We start from the raw sequence: 18666 nt of genomic DNA on the forward strand, positions 1-18666 counted from the left end.
AAGTGATACGTATAAATTATTAATAAAAACTATTGTTTGAGTTCTGAGCTAGAAAATTTCCCCCCTCTCCTGGGTTATGCTATTGTAAGATTTGAAAGTAACTTAGAGTTACTTAAAGTTCTAAACTAGAAAATTTGCACACGGTGCTATAAAAACCACGTGTTCATTTTGTCCTGGATTTATGCTATTACAAGATTTGAAAGTAACTGTGCTCTTTTGAGTCTGTTCATTTTGTTCACTTTTTAGAAGAAATATTAGAATTTAGGTTTATTAAACATAAATTTTGATATTTGAGTTTTCAGCCACTGTCATATGCTTTAGCTCTTTCCCTCACGTATCTGTCCTGGTTTTATCAAGATTTCAAAAATTTCCTGAGTTATAACTAGTTTAAATTTTGTATTTAGAATTGCTTTCATATACTCATGCTAGCAAAAATGCCAGAAACAACTTTTTCCCACTTTGATTAACATAATTTTACAACTATAAAATTGTCACCAAGGGTTCAAAATGAAATACTCTAATAAGGAAGACGTTTATGTTTAGGCCCTTTGTAGTCTCTCCCTCCCTCCACCCCTTTTAACTGATACCAAACTTGAAGCTTTCACACTCTTCCTTTAGGCAAATCCTTCAGAAGCAGAATGTTTCAATTTTACACATTTTGTGTCAATTTTCCAGACAGAAAAACAGCCTCTAGACATTAGACGTTTTTCTACGGAAAGGCAGTTTCCTTAGTTTTATTTGACTACTAGAAGTTAGGTTCCTGCTGATCGCTTAGACTGTTAGCGGTTACCTGACTAGTTGACAAAAAACATTTCCTTTCCTTTATTTAACCTTTGACTTGTGAATGTAAAAGTTTTATCAGCTTTATAGTGGAAGCATAAGTGTGGGGGAAGTCTTCCGACTGCCAAAAAATTGACTCATGACTTTATATGTACATCTGTCTTTTACCTTATGTCCTTAGGAAAATTAAGGAAATAATCTTACAATTAACCTTTAAAGAATCTCCTGCCTTTTGTTTTAAATTAGTTGGTCCTAATGTATTTATTTTACAATTATATATGTTTATAAGATTATAAGCACCATAGTTACTCTTTGTTAAAGAAATTATACTTTCAGTTTTTTTTTAATTCAAGTAAATTATCTTATTTAAGTTATAGTACATTGAATGCATTTTTTAAAAATTTCTTAGGGTTTTTATGGTTGATTTTAAGAGAACTGATTTTGACTGTCTTTGGGCTGTAAAATTTAGTGAAAAATATTTTAAGTTATTGGTAATTAATAAGTCTTACAGTTTGTACATTAGTTAAAGTTAACTGCTTTGAACATACATTGTTTGAAAATTACCTCAGAAACCACAGAAATAAAAATATGAATAATAAAATTTCTTACCCAAGCAAGGGAAACTTATTGAATTTGTAATATTTTTTTACCATATATATATCTTTAGGCCAGATCAAAACTTTTAGACATAGTTATCTTAAAAAAAAGGATGTTATTTTTGTTACACTTTGACTTTTAAAGTGTGCATTGGAATCTGGTTAAAATATTTGAATTATTGCACTAGTTTGTATGCCGTGGACCATTTTCTTATCTGATTTAAAAAAAAAAAAGTGACCAGTAAAACTTCCCATTGAGTAGTTGTTCCATATCAGGGTTATGAATTCAGATACCCATAGGGGTCAGCTAGGGGACCCAAATGATAAAAGCAGGCCGGGGGTGACAATAGGAGGTTGAGGTGAGTGTAGTGACCCAAACAGCACACGCCACATCCAAAGAGAAGCCACTACTCAACTCTAGGCATTTCTTGTGAAGAGAAAAATGTATGACTAGAGTTGCCAGTTCTTTTGATATTTAAGAGGAGCACGAATTCCTTACTTATTTATTTTTATTGTACTTTAGATAAAGATTTACAGAGCAAACAAGTTTCTCATTAAACAATTAATACACATTGTTTTGTGACACTGGTTGCCAGCCCCATGACATGTCAACAACCCTCTCCTTCTCGACTTTGGGCTCAGCATTACCAGCTTTCCTGTCCTTTCCTGCCTTCTCATCCTTGCTCCTGGGCTGGTGTGCCCGTTTAGTCTCATTTTGTTTTATAGGCCTGTCTAATCTTTGGCTGAAGGGTAAACCTCAGAAGTGAGTTTATTACTGAGCTATAAGTGTGTCTGGGGGCTATACTCTCGTGGTTTCTCCAGTCTCTGTCAGACCAGTAAGTCTGATCTTTTTTTCTTTTTTTTTTTTTCCGTAAGTTAGAATTTTGTTCTACATTTTTCTCCAGCTTTCTCTGGGACCTCCTATTGTGATCCCTGTCAGGGCAGTTGGTGGTTGTAGCCAGGCACCATCTAGTTGTGCTGGCCTCAGTCTGGTGGAGGCTGTGGCATTTGTGGTCCGTTAGTCCTTTAGACCAGTCTTTCCCTTGTGTCTTTGGTTTTCTTCTTTCTCCCTTGCTGCAGACAGGGTGAGACCAGTGGAGTATCTTAGATGGCTGCTCACAAGCCTTTAAGACCCTAGATGCTACTCACCAAAGTAGAATGTAGAACATTTTCTTTCTAAACTATGTTATACCAGTTGAGCTAAATGTTCCCTAAGACCATGGTCCCTAGAACCCTCAGCCCAGTAATCTGGTCCCTTAGGGAGTTTAGATGTGTCTATGGAGCTTCCATGACCTTGCCTTGGACAAGTTGTGCTGGCTTCCCCAGTATTATGTACTGTCTTACCCCTCAAAATCCTAATTTTTAAGTGAATTATCACATATCAGAAGTTGGCGACTTATTCAGTTAAATAAACAACAACAACAATGTCATTCTGAGCAAACAAAATATACCCATGGGCCAGGTAAAGCCTGCAGGTAGCCAGAGTGCAACCTCGTTCTAGATGCTGATGCAGAGCTTGTTTTATGTGCAAGAGAAATTGCCCGTTTCCTTGACGTTTCTGGGACGATTGCTAGGTTACAGAGTATTTCCAACTTGAGATAAGTGATGTTTTTATTAGGAAGTGTGAATGATGTGTACTCTTAAAAAGGAACCAGTTATCGCCAAGAACCAGTGCATATTCACAAAGCATAGTGTGTGTAACTAAACTCATTTCTTTATGATGATAGTACACTCTGGTGTATCAGGCAGTGCTGACATTTGAAAGACTGTTCTCCTATATTATGAGCGAACTGTTTACAGAGAAGAATGTTGACTAGATGATAGATAATGTAGTTATGAGTCTTCTGATTTGATTAAAATATCATACTTAGAGTTTATAAATAGATTTATATTACCTTGGGAGAAATCTTTTACTATGTTTCAGGACTAGATATCTGGCCATGTCCTTCTCAAAATTTTTATCCGTAATGATGAACTTAGACGCAGTACCCAAGCTTAAAGTTGGAAGGAATTGCCAATATGTTAGTTGAAAGAATCAAATAAAACTAGTCTTGGAAGGAGCCCAGATGGCTCAGTGGTTAAGCACTCGGTTGCTAACTGAAAGGTTGGCAGTTTGAACCCACTAGTTGCTGTATGGGAGAAAGATGTGGCAGTCTACTTTCTGTAAAGCTTTACAGCCTTGGAAACCTTATGTATTCACTGTGCTCAGTTCTATAGGGTTATCATGAGTCGGGATTGACTCGATGGCAATGAGTTTGGTGTTTTTATTTGTTTGTTTATTGAGAAATGTGCCCATATGAAAAATAAAGTTATTTAAGAGGCATGAAAGTAATGCTCTGATCCTTAATTAAAGAAAACACATTTTGGAATACAAAGGTTACTTCAGTGCGTAGAAATTATAAGTAGGCTGATTTAAGTTTAAAAAAGAATGAATCTCCGCATAGTTTATTTAGATGCCAGAAAATGTCTGCTCATCAGCCGTGTTTATTTAAAGGCTGGACATTTCAGAAGACATGCCTGCATTGGGTGATGGTCTGTACATGATGGACCCCTAAGCATGCGTTACTGAGTCAGGCTTGCCGTTGGTAGCTTTGTGACCCTGGGTCTGTTGTTTTACCTTAGTCTCCTCCAATAGACATTATAGCGTTGTGTCAGAGTTAAATGAGATAACACACATAAAGGACGTAAGGCAAAAAAACAAACAGACACATAAAAACAAACTGTTGCTGTGGAGTCAGTTCCGGCCCACAGTGACCCTATAGAATAGAGTAGACGGCCCCACAGGGTTTCCGAAGCCGCGGTCTTTACAGGAGCAGACCGACCGTCTTTCTCCACTGGGGTGGCTTGTGGCTTCAAACTGCTGACCTTTCGGTTGGCAGCTGAGCGCTTTAACCACTACACCACCAGGACTGCTATATAAAGTACCTAGCATGGCTCATGTATATAATTATAATCAAGATGTTTTGTTCCCTGTGCTGCCAACTTTTTTAACGCAGAATTTCTGTGGTTCTTAGATTTTACTCTCTACCCATGAGATGGGCATAGAACTGACTAGTGAGCTCTACTCCCCAAATAGAAATCACAAAGCATGATGGGGCCTTAGAGACGCCTGTGAGAAAATAACCCATAAGGGGAAACCTTGGAATAGTTTTTTTAGATAGTGTAAGTTTAATTTATAAACAAAGTCATATTAGAAGAGATTCTGGCATCCTCGTACCTAGTAGTGCTCTACACATAATAGGGTCGAGTGTTAAATATGATAATTAGGAGATGCACACAAGAACAAAATGCAGCATACCCGCGTATAAAGAAGAAACGTAGCCAGGATGAAATTCAGCAAAAGTTTGTATTCTTGGTGATTTAACAGATAGTTTTAATTATACAAATACCAAAATGTCTAGCACAAATAAGAACTGCTAACTTATAAAGAGTATCCTAAGTATGGATTTATCCTCACAATTTAAAAGGAAATTGAGAGCGAAAGAGATATCCAGTGACAAATAAGAACGTAGAAATGAGAGAACATTTAAAAAGGTGTTAAGATATTTGGACTAGGAACAACAACAAATAAAGATTATTTCTTACTTTGTAATAACTTATAATTATGTGGTATTTATTATATTTTTCTTTCTATAGTGAACTGGAAAAGAAGAGTTAAGGTTAAACAAGGCAAAAATGACAACGTAGGGATTAACGGTTAGGCGTGCAGCCAGCTAAAATAAATGAATTTTGCTTTACCTGAAGATTCTTGAGAGTAGAATAGAAATAGACAAGCATGCTTGAATACATTGTCCCATTTTATCTGACTACATGACCTATTGAAATTTTCTTGAAATAGTAATTTCTTTAGGCTATTAAAAGTTGAAATAAGCGTTTGAAATGACTACAAATGAAAGAAATTGCACCTAACCAAGGAAGTGTAGTGTGTCTTGTTAGGAAATCCTTCATGAAAATTATTTCATTGAGTTACAGTGAATACAGAAAATTTGATGTGCTAATTTGCATTATATTAAGTTGATAATTTAAAAATAGTATTGGTAGTTTTTAAGGGTTATTGTTTTTTGTTAAGTGAAAGATACTGTGTAGAATAGCCACGTCAGCACCAGAGCTTGAAGAGTTGAATAATATAAATATGTAAATTGAGATTACTAATACTGATTTTTGATTTTCAGATTTCTCAAAAGCTATCCAAAATTAAATACCTATCCAGAATTTTCCAGGCTCCTGCACATAGTTGTCACCGTGCTTGTGGTAAACACCCTGTCTCAGCTTCTCCCTTGGAAAGCTCTCGGCCCTTTTCAGTCTGGACTGGTTGTTTGCTAGGCCTTTGCACAGCTCTTTTCCTCAGATTTATCTATTCTTCCATGGTGTTAGATTTCTTGTCTCCTACATCCCTTGTATTGTTTCTTCTTGCTTTCCTCCCCCATTTTGTTAAAGTCATCCTTTAGTAGCTTCCTAAAAATAGCACAGAGGAGGTAAATTTTTGAGTCCTTGCATGACTGAAAATGCCATTATATTCTACGCTCATGCATGCATTGATAGTTTCTCTGGACATAGAATTCTAGGTTGCAAAGGATTTAACCGCTGCGTTTCGAAGGCATGAATCTCCTAAGTTCTTGGTATTGCTGTTGAGAAGCTCAATGACATTTTGAGTTTGATCCCTTTTCCTGTGACCTGTTTTGACTCTTTGGAAACGCTTAGATCCTTCTCATTATCCCCTGTTCTGGAATTTCACAGTGATAGTCTTTGTTTTGGCTCATTCATTGTGCAGTTTACTCAGTGGCCTTTTGAATTTGGAGACTTACGGGAAAATTTCCAGTAATTTTTGAAAAGAAAACTTCTATCCTTTCTTAGCTCTTTTGTTTCTTTTTATAGCTGCTGTTAGTCGACTATATGATAGTCCAGATTGTTGCTGTGGTATTTTAGTCTTTTCTCTCATTATCCATTTCTTTGTCTCTTTATTCTCGTTTCTGGGAGACTTTCTTGAGTTGTCTTCTAACTTTTCTTCAACTTTTATGGTTTGCATTTTTAAGAGTTTTTTCTTGTTTTCTTGATTTATTTTTTCCTCCCTCCCTCCTTTTCCCTTTTTCTTTCTTTCTTTCTTCGTTTTGTTCAGTAGCATCATGGTCTTTGTTTCAGCTCCTAAGGATATTCACATTAACTTTTTGAAGTTCTCTTCTGCTACTTGTATTTCTGTATTTATGTGGAATTTTAAAAAAATTTTTATGTTTGTATTGGTGTCTGTATTTTCTCAATACCTGGTGGTTGGGCTGTTCATTTAAGAGGGAGGAACTAAAAGTGAACTGGAAACATCATATGTCCAATGATGGGTTTCATGCCAGGAAAAAGGGACCTTGAAGGTTTTCTTCCTTTGAGTCATTCCCAAGTTAGTGTTTTAGGGAGGGGGGCAGATTTACTGACTGCTGGTCATTTTCCTTCCTGTTGGCAGTTTTAGGCTTTGGTTTCTTCTCTTCTGTCGGTTACCAGTCTTAATTTACCGTCTTTAAAAAGATCATTCACTTGTGTCTCCTTTACTGTTTTTTCTCCCTTTCTCGTTGTCTTTATCAATTTATACTGTTTTTATTCCTTTACTGTCATTTTAGTGGCTTTCCTAGAGAGCACAGAGGTAAATGCATGCATTCGATATACGAGATTTAACCAGAAGTTGGCTGGATATTTCTTAATATCATAGACATTTTCCTGATCATTTCTTCGTATTTGTTAGTATCATTTTAAAGAACTCTGTAATACTCTCCTGAATAAAGATACTGCAGTTTACCCAGCTGTTCTTCTGTTGTTATGAATTTAGGTTGTTTCTGATTCAGAAGACATCATTCATAGTCACTAATAAATTGGGCATTAGATGAACAAATGCAGATAGAATGCCGTTTCTCTAAACTCTGTTCTTTGTTCTTTACGTTTTTAAATCCATCTTATGTGTTTGCTCTGAAGTGTTGTTGTTGTTTCTTTAATTTACTGTTCGATATGAAAAGTGTATGTTGTTGCTGTTGTTAGGTGCTGTTGAGTCAGTTCCAACTCACAGAGACCTGCGCCATCCTCACAGTGGTTGCTATGCTTGAGCCCATTGTGGTAGCTGCTGTGTCAGTTGAGGGTCTTCTTCTTTTTCACTGACCCTCTACTTTACCAAACATGATGTCTTTCTCCAGGGACTGGTCCCTCCTGATAACCTGTCCAAAGTATGTGAAATGAAGTCTCGCTGTCCTGGCTTCTAAAGAGCATTCTGGCTGTATTTCTTCCAAGACAGATTTGTTCGTCCTTCTGGCAGTCTGTGTGGTATATTCAATATTCTTCACCAGCACTGTAATTCAGAGGCATCAGTTCTTCTTCAGTCTTCCTTATTCAATGTCCAGCTTTCATATTCATATGATGTGATTGAAAATACTATGGCTTGGGTCAGGTGCACCTTAGTTCTTTTTAACACTTTGAAGAGCTCTTTTGCAGCAGATTTGCCCAATGCAATATGTCATTTGATTTCTTGATGATGCTTCCATGGCTGTCGATTGTGGATCTAAGTAAAATGAAATCCTTGACAACTTCAGTATTGTCTCCATTTATCATGATGCTGCTTATTGGTCCAGTTGTGAGGATTTTTGTTTTCTTTATGTTGAGGTGTGATTCAGAAGTGTATATGTATATGTAAAAATTCTTTTATTGTGGTAAATATGTAAGTAACAGAACATTTGCCATTTCAGTAATCTTCATATGTACAGTTAAGTGACATTAACTAGTTTATCATGTTGTTCAACTATCACCCTTAACCATTCCCGAATTTTTCCATCAACCTTAACAGTGACTCAATGTCCCCTAAGCATTATGTCTTCCTTTCCCCCTCCCTCCTGCCCACCCCTGATCACGACTAATAAACTTTAATCTCTATACCTTGTCTGTTCTAGATATTTCATATACATGGGATCATACAATAAATATTCAATTAAGAAATTTGGGTAGATTTTAAATGTAGTAATACCTTGATTTTAAAATAATAAATATAGATATTATTTCATACAAATAATTTTTGGATTTATTAATTTAGCTTTCATAAAAAGTAACTATACTTTAATGTAGCAAAATGAATAGAAAATGAATTTTAAATTATATTTAGTTTTGGCATCTAAAAGCTATTGGATGCAATTTCTAGTATAGGTTTTCTGCTGTTTGTATTGATATTTCTTTTGAAATTTGCCATCCAATTAAAAATCTACTTCTGAAGAATTGGTTAATTATAGTTCTATTGCATTATATACTCAATTGAGTAATATTTAAAGAGAAACAATTATATATTTTATTTTAAAAGATGAATACCTCTTGACAAAATTAATTTTTATTTTATGTTTTATTATGGTAGTTTATTTTTTTCCTATGAATGCTTTTGGTGATTATCAGGAAATGGGATTGTATGATTTTAGATACTGTTGCCATGATAGAAAAGTATAGTGAATAACTTTTATAACATAACATTGGGTTTTGATTTATTTTATGAGAACTAGTAGTAGATAGCATGTGAAATTTCACCGAAACAGTAAGGAGAACATAGGTATACTTCTTTTCTGCCCTCCAGGATCAACTTGTTTGAAATAATGTGAATTTACTATTTGTTTATCGATTGTTTCTTGGTTCTAAATTTTATATATACTTTTTTAAATGATTTTTTTTACAGTTACCTGCCATGGTTTGAAGTGTATTACAAGCTTTTAAATACTCTGGCAGATTACTTGGCTAAGGAACTGGTAAGCTATGCCTTTTTCTTAAAAATAAAAACAAAACAAAAATGGAAGTTTGTTTTTCAATTAACCAACTTCTCTGGGATGATAATTTGATAAATTCTTTCTGTTGTCATTTTTTGATGTTTTTAACAAAGATTAATCTACTAAGATGTTAGCTGTGCTATTTGCTGCGGTTTAATTCAAATAAAATAGTCCCCCCCGCCCCCATAATGCCTGTTGTTGCTTTCTCGTTTCCACATTCAGGGGGTGCTTTCCATCTTCTGGTTATGTGTTTAAATTCTCATGTGACACCACCTCCCTCTTGAGATAGTGCTTTTCTTGATTGTCCTCACATTATTCTTTCTTTGCTTTCACCTATTTCGTCCACCTCTATCTTGGGCCCCTTTCCTCCCACCTGTGAGTCGGGATCGACTTGACGGCACACAACAACCACCATCACTTGTCCATCTGCATCTAAAGTTTTGCTGCTCCCCTGTGTTTTCTTGTTCTCTCTTCTATTCACTCTGGACATTATTTATGGGACATTTCATACACTCTTGGCTTAAGTACCCCCCTATTCTAATCTTTAAGAATGATCTTTCTAAAATCTCTGATTATATCATTCCACTGCTTGTAGTCTCTTAGTGACTTCCCCTTCTTTTTTGAGTAAAGTCAAATCTTGTGTGCAGTATGACATGTAAGAAGCCTCAAGATCTGGCTTCTGACCTTCGTTCTGGGTTGATCTGCTCCCGATTCCCTACATACAATGTTCCAGCCAATTATTCTGAACACCTTAAATTTCCCAAGACCTAACTGTGCACAGGTAGTTGTCTGTCAGGATTATAGATCACCCACTTGTGATTACTGTTAATAGCATTCAACTTTTAAGATGCAGCATAAGTATCTTTGTAAAAAACCTATATACAGCACAAATACTGCTTCTCCAAATGCTTTCTTGACTTCTCAGGCTGAGTTAGGTGATACCTGCCCTGGTTTCCAAAAACACTTACACTGTGTTGTAATTCTTTCTACACAACTAAGATTTAAGTTGAGACTTCAGTCTCTCCTATCTGTGTATCCCCAGTAGCAAATAGGTATTGAGCGAAAAATTTTTGAATAAATAAACATACATTAATAAAATTATAATACTTACTTTTTAACTTTTACTTCATAATTGAAGGACCTAATGTCTAGAGAAAGGAGCCCCAGTGGTGCAATGGTTAAGAACCTGGTTGCTAACCAAAAGGTTAGCGGTTCAAACCCACCCAGCCGCTCCTTAGGAGAAAGGCTTGGTGATCTGTTCCCATAGGATTACAGCCTAGAAAGCCCTATACGGCAGTTCTACTCTGTCACGTGGGTCTCTGTGAGTTGAGACCGACAGTACCTAATAATAACAACATATCTAGATACCATGTCATTTTTTGTTAACTAGATGCTGTAAATCCGTGCTGTACAGGAAATCATAGACAAAATTATAGACAGGGATATATGTTTACATGGGAATATATTAAGAATATCATTCCCCTCACCCTAAATCTTTCTGTAGGAAAAGCTTATTTTAAGTTTTTCAATATACTGTCATTTATTTCCTTACCTTATTTTTAAAAGTTTCAGTGTTTTAAACAAATTGAACTGAATCAGGAACAAAACTTCTTCGTAGGTATGGTATTGTATGTTTTTATTCATTTATTTCTTAGCCTTGGTAGATGCATTCCAGTTGAAAATATATTTATTGTATGCCCAGTATGATGTACTATGCACTATATTAAGCATTGTTATGTCTATATTTGAAAATAAGCTATTGTTAAGAATTAAATTTATGACTTAGGTAAATTAGTAGAAATCTTGCATGTGATCTTTAATGTGCCAATTTAAAAAAAAAAAAACAACAACAGGTGTTAGGATTGGGTTGTTGTTGTTACGTGCCGTGGAGTTGATTCTGACTCATAACGACCCTATAGGACAGAGTAGAACTGCCCTATAAGGTTTCCAAGGGGCAGCTGGTGGATTCGAACTGCTGACCTTTTGGTTAATAGCCCAGCTCTTAAGCATTGTGCCACTGAGGTTCCAGGATTGGGTTAGTTGCCATTAAGTATCTTTCATCAAAATTGTTTAGAAAGAATTATTCATTACAGTAATACAGATGATAGAGAAATAATACTTCTTATTTTTGGTAACATTTTAAAATGGTAATATTAAAATTCACCCTGCAGTCTATTTTTTAATTAAGTAAAAGTAATGGGGGATGGGGGAGTAGGAAGAAATACGGTGTGGATAATCCATAACTGCGTTTTTAAAGTCCTTCTACATATCTTTCTAATACAGAGATTAGTTTTCATTCTCATCACACTCAGGTTAATTGTGTCTTAAGCGTGCCCAAGTAAAGGGAGAGAGTTGTCACCTTAGAATTTAAAATCTTCACAAATATTCATTAAGTAACTTAACCTCCAAAAAACCAAACCCATTGATGGATGTCCAGTTGATTCCAACTCATAGAGACCTTATAGGACAGATTAGAATTGCCCCACAGGGCTTCGAAGGCTGTAAATCTTTTTGGACGCAGACTGCCACATCTTTCTCCTGTAGAACTGCTGGTAGGTTTGAACTGCTAACCTTTCAGTTAACAGCTAAGTGCTTAACCACTGCGCCACCAGGGATCCTAATGTAACACAGTCATGGGTAATAAAAATATAATTGAACTTTTGGCCATGTGGTTTGATTGAGCCCTATACTACAAATCTGCAATCTTGGATTTAACTTGGCTCCATTATTTACTAGAGCCTTGGTGCAGTGGTTGAGAGAGCTACGGCGAGCCATGGCTGCTAACCAAAAGGTGGGCAGTTTGAATACACCAGCCACTCCTTGGAAACCCTACGGGGCAGTTCTGCTCTGTCCTGTAGGGTCCCTATGAGTTGGAATCTATTAAATGGCAATGGGTTTTTTGGGTTGGTTTGGTGTCTTTGATCCTTGTGTCATTGTCTTTACTATCTTTGTGTCTTTACCATCCTGTATCTATGAACTAGAAATTCATAGTATTAATTAAACAATCGAAAGTAAATTTGTAATTGTAATACTTTCTTCTTTTCATTTTCAATCCAATGCTACAGACTGTTTAGATTGATATTTAGAATATTTATAATTCAGGTTATCCTTATATGAGCTACGTAGGACGAGTACATTTTTGCTACGTACTATTGTACATTTTTACTGTGAATAAAAATATATAGTAAGTCTAGGATTTCTAAAAGCTAGGATTATTAAAAATTTGTGTAGTTATATGAATTTCACATAGACAATATCAATATCATCTACAATTATGTATGGTACATTTCATTGTTTAAGTGTTCAAAAGATGAATTGTTTATTTTATATCACCTCCCCCAGCCCCCTTTTTAAGGCCATTCTAAAGGAAATTTCAGATAGGCAGTTTTGAGTTTATGCTTTAGAGATCTTTAGAGATCTGTTTTAGTAAATGTCTACGTCAGTAGAGGGACAGATCATAAGAGAAGTCGTGAGAAACCTTGTGTTTAATGTCCAAATCCCTTAAAATTAATTATCACCTTCCCATAACAATTGATTTTTCTTTGGTCTATTCTTTCCAACATAACAATTTAAAAGGAGAATAAAAGCAACTGTTTATGGAAACAATATTTTGTATATTTATTATTAGATTTATATGTGTGATTCAGAAAAAGTGGATGTGCACATAAAGGGTACACTATTGTGCAAGTCCTATAAATTAAATTTGTTATATGTTTTATTTAATCACATTTATTCTGGGTCAACTAGTAACTAATAGCTACTTAGAAAAGAAGTATTTAGAATAACCTGTATATTATAAGCATATCTTAGTACAGTAATCTTTTTTAAATTATTTTTATTCCTTAAAAGTTACATTTGCCACGTGTCTTAGTTATCTAGTGCTGCTCTAACAGAAATACCACAAGTGGATGGCTTTAACAAACCAATTTATTCTCTCACCGTTTAGGAGGCTAAAATCGAAATTCAGGGTGCCAGCTCTAGGGGAAGGCTTTCTCTCTCTGTCAGCTCTGGGGGAAGGTCCTTGTCATCAATCTTCCCTGGGTCTAGGAGTTTCTCAGTGCAGGGAACCTGGATCCAAAGGACACGCTATTCTCCTGGCTCTTCTTTCTTGGTGGTAGGAGGTCACACTCCTCTCTGCTCACTTCTCTGTTTTATGTCTCGAAAGAGATTGACTCAAGAAACAACCTAATCCTGTAGATTGTGTCCTGACTCATTAACATCATAGAGATTAGAATTTACAACACATAAGATAATTACATCAGATCACAAAATAGAGGACAGCCACACAATAGTGGGAATCATGGCCTAACCAAGTTGACACACATTTTTGGGGGACACAATTCAGTACATAACAACAAGTTAAAATGAAAATGAAAAATGGGAGAACAATGTGATCTGATAAAAATTGTATTACTATTCTTACTCAATCTCGTTTTTCTTAATTTAATGATTTAAATGCTTTCCTTCTATGTCTGTGTATTTTATCACTAAGTGCATTTTTTAATAACAATTTTTAAAATGACTAAGTTTTGCCAAATATATATTCATGTTACATAGAAACATTCTTTCTGGATAAAGATATGTGAGTATGTTTTCAATATTTATTATATATATTTCAGTTACAGTTATTTGAAATGTTCCTGTGGAAAGCAGTTTTCATAAAACATGTCTGATATGAGATGGCAGAGTAATTGATTTTACCAGGTAGTTCTAATTGTTGCTTGGTATACTTTCATTTATAGAATGTACTTGTTTTTCCTCTAGGAGAGTGATTTGAATGAAACTCTCAAGTCCCTGTATAACCACCCAGTACCAAAGGCAAATACTCCTATCAACTTAAGTGTGGTAAGTATTCAGTTGGTAATTGTTTTGATGGAGTAATAACAGTTACTCATTTAAGAATACATACACCTTCGACAAACTCTCTGTCAAGTTACCTCTGATCTCAGAAAACTTCAGTGCTAGTACTAACATTACTAAGTGATGATACTGAGACTTTCTGATATGCTTTAACTATCTTAACTTGAAATATCAGGTGTGTACTTCGGTAGCTGTTATAAACCAAAGACTTTCTTCGTTTATGCATTAAAAATAACCAAATCCCTGAGGATATTTTGGTTGTTAGGGACATTGATTTTTGAAATCACTGCATAATAAAGGAACGCACACACACACACACCCCTCTTAAAAATGAAACAATACATAATAAGAATTGAAAATGGCATGTAACATATAACTATATGATAAAAATTCTAAGTCCAAAGTCCCTTGTTCATTCCTTTTGATTGAGCACATCTTCTAGTGTAATCACAAAACCCTGGAAATATGATTGAAGTTTGTCAAATCAACAAGCCTGTGGTGGGACAGATTATTTACTATTGAAACTTTCAATGAACTGTGCCATCTATATCTAAAAATATACTAATAGCTTTTGGGGTTTTATAAAATGTTCAAGATTCATGATCATAAAAGGTAGATATTTTCTTAATATTCTTCATTAATTTGGCATAGTGAATAGAATGTTAAAATTTATTCACGTTGCTTGTGGTTCCTCCAAAAGAATAATAAACTTTTGTTACAATAAAGAAGAAAAAAATATGATACAAGGGAACTTAAGGTAACTTGAAATGTATGTAATAGTATTAATAGATCTTTTGTGTTTTTGCTAGATAAGGAAACTGTTATCCTGATTATATGTTTTCTTTGGTAACAACTTCTTGCCTAAATCTTCCTCTGTAATTTTATTTAATAATAGTATTCTCTTATATTACATTTTTCCCACTGTCAGCACCCTAGTTCAGGTGCTTAGCACTTCAAGTAGTCTTTAGCGTAGAGTCTCTCTTCTTTTTTTCAGTCCTCTCTGCAAAGGACTGTCAGATTCATCTTCATTAAACTACAAAATTCCCTGCTGAAAACATTTTGTAGCTCCCCCTTTTCTGTAGAATTTGTTCAAACTTTTGGCTGGGCTTTCAGGACTATCCACTTCTTACCTGCAATCCAACTTTTTATTTTTCTGTCTCATTTTATTTTCTCCCTTAGTTGATTCTCTGTTCTGGTCACATTGTTTGGTTCAGTTTCTTGAATGAACATCATGCTTCTCACACACCTTTTTTTTTTTTTTAACTAAGGTCTCTTGGTAGGATAACCGTTTTTCGTCTAGAACTAGCTCAATTTCCACCATTGTGAAACCTTTTGTTGTAACAGGTTAAAGTGTTCTTTCTCTCCTGTGATCTTCTCTGCTACTTTATGTCTATCCTCATTTGTTACATACAAGTAGAAACGGTTAGTAGTCATTTAGAAATTGGGAGCAGGAGAGCTCAGGACACCCCTGGAATTTTCATCCCAAATTTGGGAGTTATCTAGTTGTAGGAATAATTGAGCTATTTAAAGGGTAGGGTATATAGAGCATGGAGCAGAAAGCTGAAGGTCTAAAGCTTTGGAATTGCCCAGATAGGCGGTCTGGAAAGAGAAAGGCGAGCCAGTGAAAGAATTAGAGGAGGAGGAGCAGTCGAGGAGAAACTCAAACTTTTAGGTCATGGAAGCCAGTATGCAAGGTTTATGGTTAATGGCTGAGGAAAAGTGTCAAGGAGAATGAAGAAAAACCTCGTTTTTTCCAAAAAGATATCATTTTTATTTGAAAGAGTTTTATTTATAAAGTGAAGCTAACGTTTTGTTAGCGGATTAAGGAAAGAGTAGGTGCCAAGATAATGGAGGCAGCTATTGTAAATTACTGAGAAATAAAAATGTGCCCTTTAAATTTGAGTATCATGTTTGCTTAGAAGTACATAGATATCTTACAAAAATACATCTCAAAAATACTGGAGATGAAAACACTTAATAACTGTAAATCTAAGAATTCTAGACCTCTTTACCTAAGTTCTCTGTGCATAGAAAATCAACATGGTAAAGTAGAAAGAACAGTAAACTAGAAGATTTTGGTTTGAGTCACAGTCACTAAATGCATGCTATTAGGAAAGAAAAGTTACTCTGTTTTTCATAATCCCTTTTCTCTATATGAGAAATTGAGTAATTCAGCTTTTTAGAGAGAATCCGAAAGTTGTTTTGGGAATACAGTAAATGATATATATAGCCATAACATGAAGAGCTGTTGAAGTGTTAGTTGTTAATGAATTGAAGTTGCTAAATCTTACGCTAGAGATATTTTGAGAGGATATTTTAAACTGTTGCTGAAATAATGTCGTTTAAGGAATTCAAGTGACTATGTTTTATTTTTATGTATGGTAATTCCACAACTAAGCCTTACTTCTTCTAGGCTTTTGAATCAATAGCCTGTGATAGCTTTTGAATCTAGTAAACTTATTCTCAAATATAGTGTCTTAAGTATTGGTAAAATCAACTGGGTGATAAAACAGTGCATAGTTCACTTAATAACTGCAGGTGATTTCAGCAATAGACTACCAACGTAAGAGGCCCAGTGCTGTGCTGTTAATGACTCTCAAATTGGGATTAGAGCATTTGTCTTCAAATACGAGTAGGCTTTTTAGTTTCGTGATGCCAGATTGAACTGATGATCATAGTAGTTTTTGTTGTGCTACAAATGGATAGAAAATTGGTTTTTTGTAGAATTTCCCGTAGAAAAATGTTACAAGTCCTAAAAGAGAGACTATTACGATTTTCTTAAAACTTCACGTTTCATGAATGCTCTAGCACATGAATTTTTTGAGACTTGTCATTATAGCCGTTAAACTATCACAGAGATTTTTTGAAAAGTTAGTATCTAATGTGAATTCTTATTTTGAAACTGCATTTCAAAGTAAGTAGCCCAGCATTTTATATTCTTACAGGATGAAAGTAGTTTCTATAGGATTTTTCTAGCATAAGATCTAGCAAATCAACATTTAAGATAACATTTGTGATTAATATTATTCAAGTATTTTTAGTGGATAATGTGACTACATGGCTTTCTCTTAAATACACAGCAAACTGTTGTGTAAGCTTCCCCCATCGAAGTAAAATGTTCATTTTTTCTCTCATGTACTATAAGAACCAAGAGATATTTATTGCCAGTGAGCAAGTTCTGAAAGATCAACCCTCCCTAGCACCGGTGAGTGAAAAGGGCATTGGCTTCTAAAAAAAAAAATCACTATTAAATTGGGAAAATAATTACTTCTTTCACTCTCTTTAATATTCACTGCAGTCCTTTGAGAAATGGTAAATTTGACTCTTCTAAGAAATTTAATTATTGGGAGTTATATTTTCTGTTTATACTATCTTCTAAATAATTGTTATGAAATATAGTGCTATTAAAAACCCTTCCAAAATAAAAGTATCTAAGTCTATGCATGTTCTTCATTTTTGGTAGTATTCATGTTGAAGTACACTCATAGCATGAGATTCCTGTCATATTTTTTGTTTGTCACAAGATCTTAAGAGACCTTGTGATTTATCTCATATTGTTCTTCTGCCCTGGAAAAATTATCCCTTATGGGTGATGCTTACTAGCCTTGTTCTGACTAGCTCAACTGTGCTCAATATTGGCCAGAATGTTTCTTTTCCAATCTTTCAATATGTTCTTTTGTGATGAAAATATTAAATAATTTGGAGATTAATATGAACAGAAAATAAAATGTTTTTTGGTGATTTTATTGAACTCTGATTCTGGGTGGTTCCATTTGGCAACATTATGGAAAACTTGAAGGCATACGCAGTATGGCTTTTATATAAATATCTCTTTTAAGTGCTGTCTTATTTTGAACAGTTGTTGTTGTTAGGTACCGTTGAGTCATTTCCAACTCATGAGACCCTGTGTACAACAGAAGAAACACTGCCCGGTCCTGTGCCATCCTCACAATCGTTGTTGTGTTTGATCCCATTGTTGCTGACACTGTGTCAATCCATCTAATTGAGGGTCTGCGTCTTTTTCATTGACTCTCTACTTTACCAAGCATGATGTCCTTCTCCAGGGACTGGTCCCTCCTGATAACATGTCCAAAGTGCGTGAAACGAAGTCTTGCCATCCTTGTTTCTAAGGAGCATTCTGTCTGTACTTCTTCCAAGATTTGTTTGTTCTTCTGGCAGTCCATGGTATATTCAGTATTCTTCGCCAACACCCTGAATCAAAGGCATCAATTCTTCTTAAGTCTTCCTTATTTATTGTCCACCTTTTGCATGCATATGAGGTGACTGAAAATACCATAGCTTGGGTCAGGTGTGCAGTGATTAAGAGCTTGGCTGCTAACCAAGAAGGTCAGCAGTTTGAATTCACTAGCTGCTCCTTGGAAACCCTGTGGGGCAGTTCTACTCTGTTCTATAGGATCTTTATGAGTCAGAATGCACTTGATGGCAACAAGTTTGGTTTGTTTTTTTGTTTGGGTCAGGCTCACCTTAGTCCTCAAGGTGACATGTTTGCTTTTTAACCCTTTAAAGAGCTCTTTTGCAGCAAATTTGCCCAATGCAATATGTTGTTTGATTACTTGACTGCTGCTTCCATGGGCATTGGTTGTGGATCCAAGTAAAATGAAAGCCTTGACAACTTCAGTATTTTCCCCGTAATACCGTGATGT

General features: G+C 35.2%; 1 protein-coding gene across 4 annotated transcripts in view; it reads left to right on the forward strand.

Annotated features, from left to right (window-relative positions):
• The window catches only part of LOC101351142 (DENN domain-containing protein 1B), a 251823-nt gene that overhangs the window by 108067 nt on the left and 125090 nt on the right, over positions 1–18666 (forward strand). For 3 of the 4 annotated variants that reach the window (XM_023730364.1, XM_023730365.1, XM_023730363.1), the window contains exons 4-6: positions 9055–9124; positions 13907–13987; positions 17148–17207. In XM_023730364.1, coding sequence (XP_023586132.1) covers positions 9055–9124; positions 13907–13987; positions 17148–17207 — 211 coding nt within the window. The remainder of the gene's footprint in view (positions 1–9054; positions 9125–13906; positions 13988–17147; positions 17208–18666) is intronic. The other variant, XM_023730366.1, reaches the window with a different exon arrangement.

Source organism: Trichechus manatus, unplaced genomic scaffold (assembly GCF_000243295.1).
Source record: "Trichechus manatus latirostris isolate Lorelei unplaced genomic scaffold, TriManLat1.0 scaffold00035, whole genome shotgun sequence".
NCBI classification, from domain to species: domain Eukaryota; kingdom Metazoa; phylum Chordata; class Mammalia; order Sirenia; family Trichechidae; genus Trichechus; species Trichechus manatus.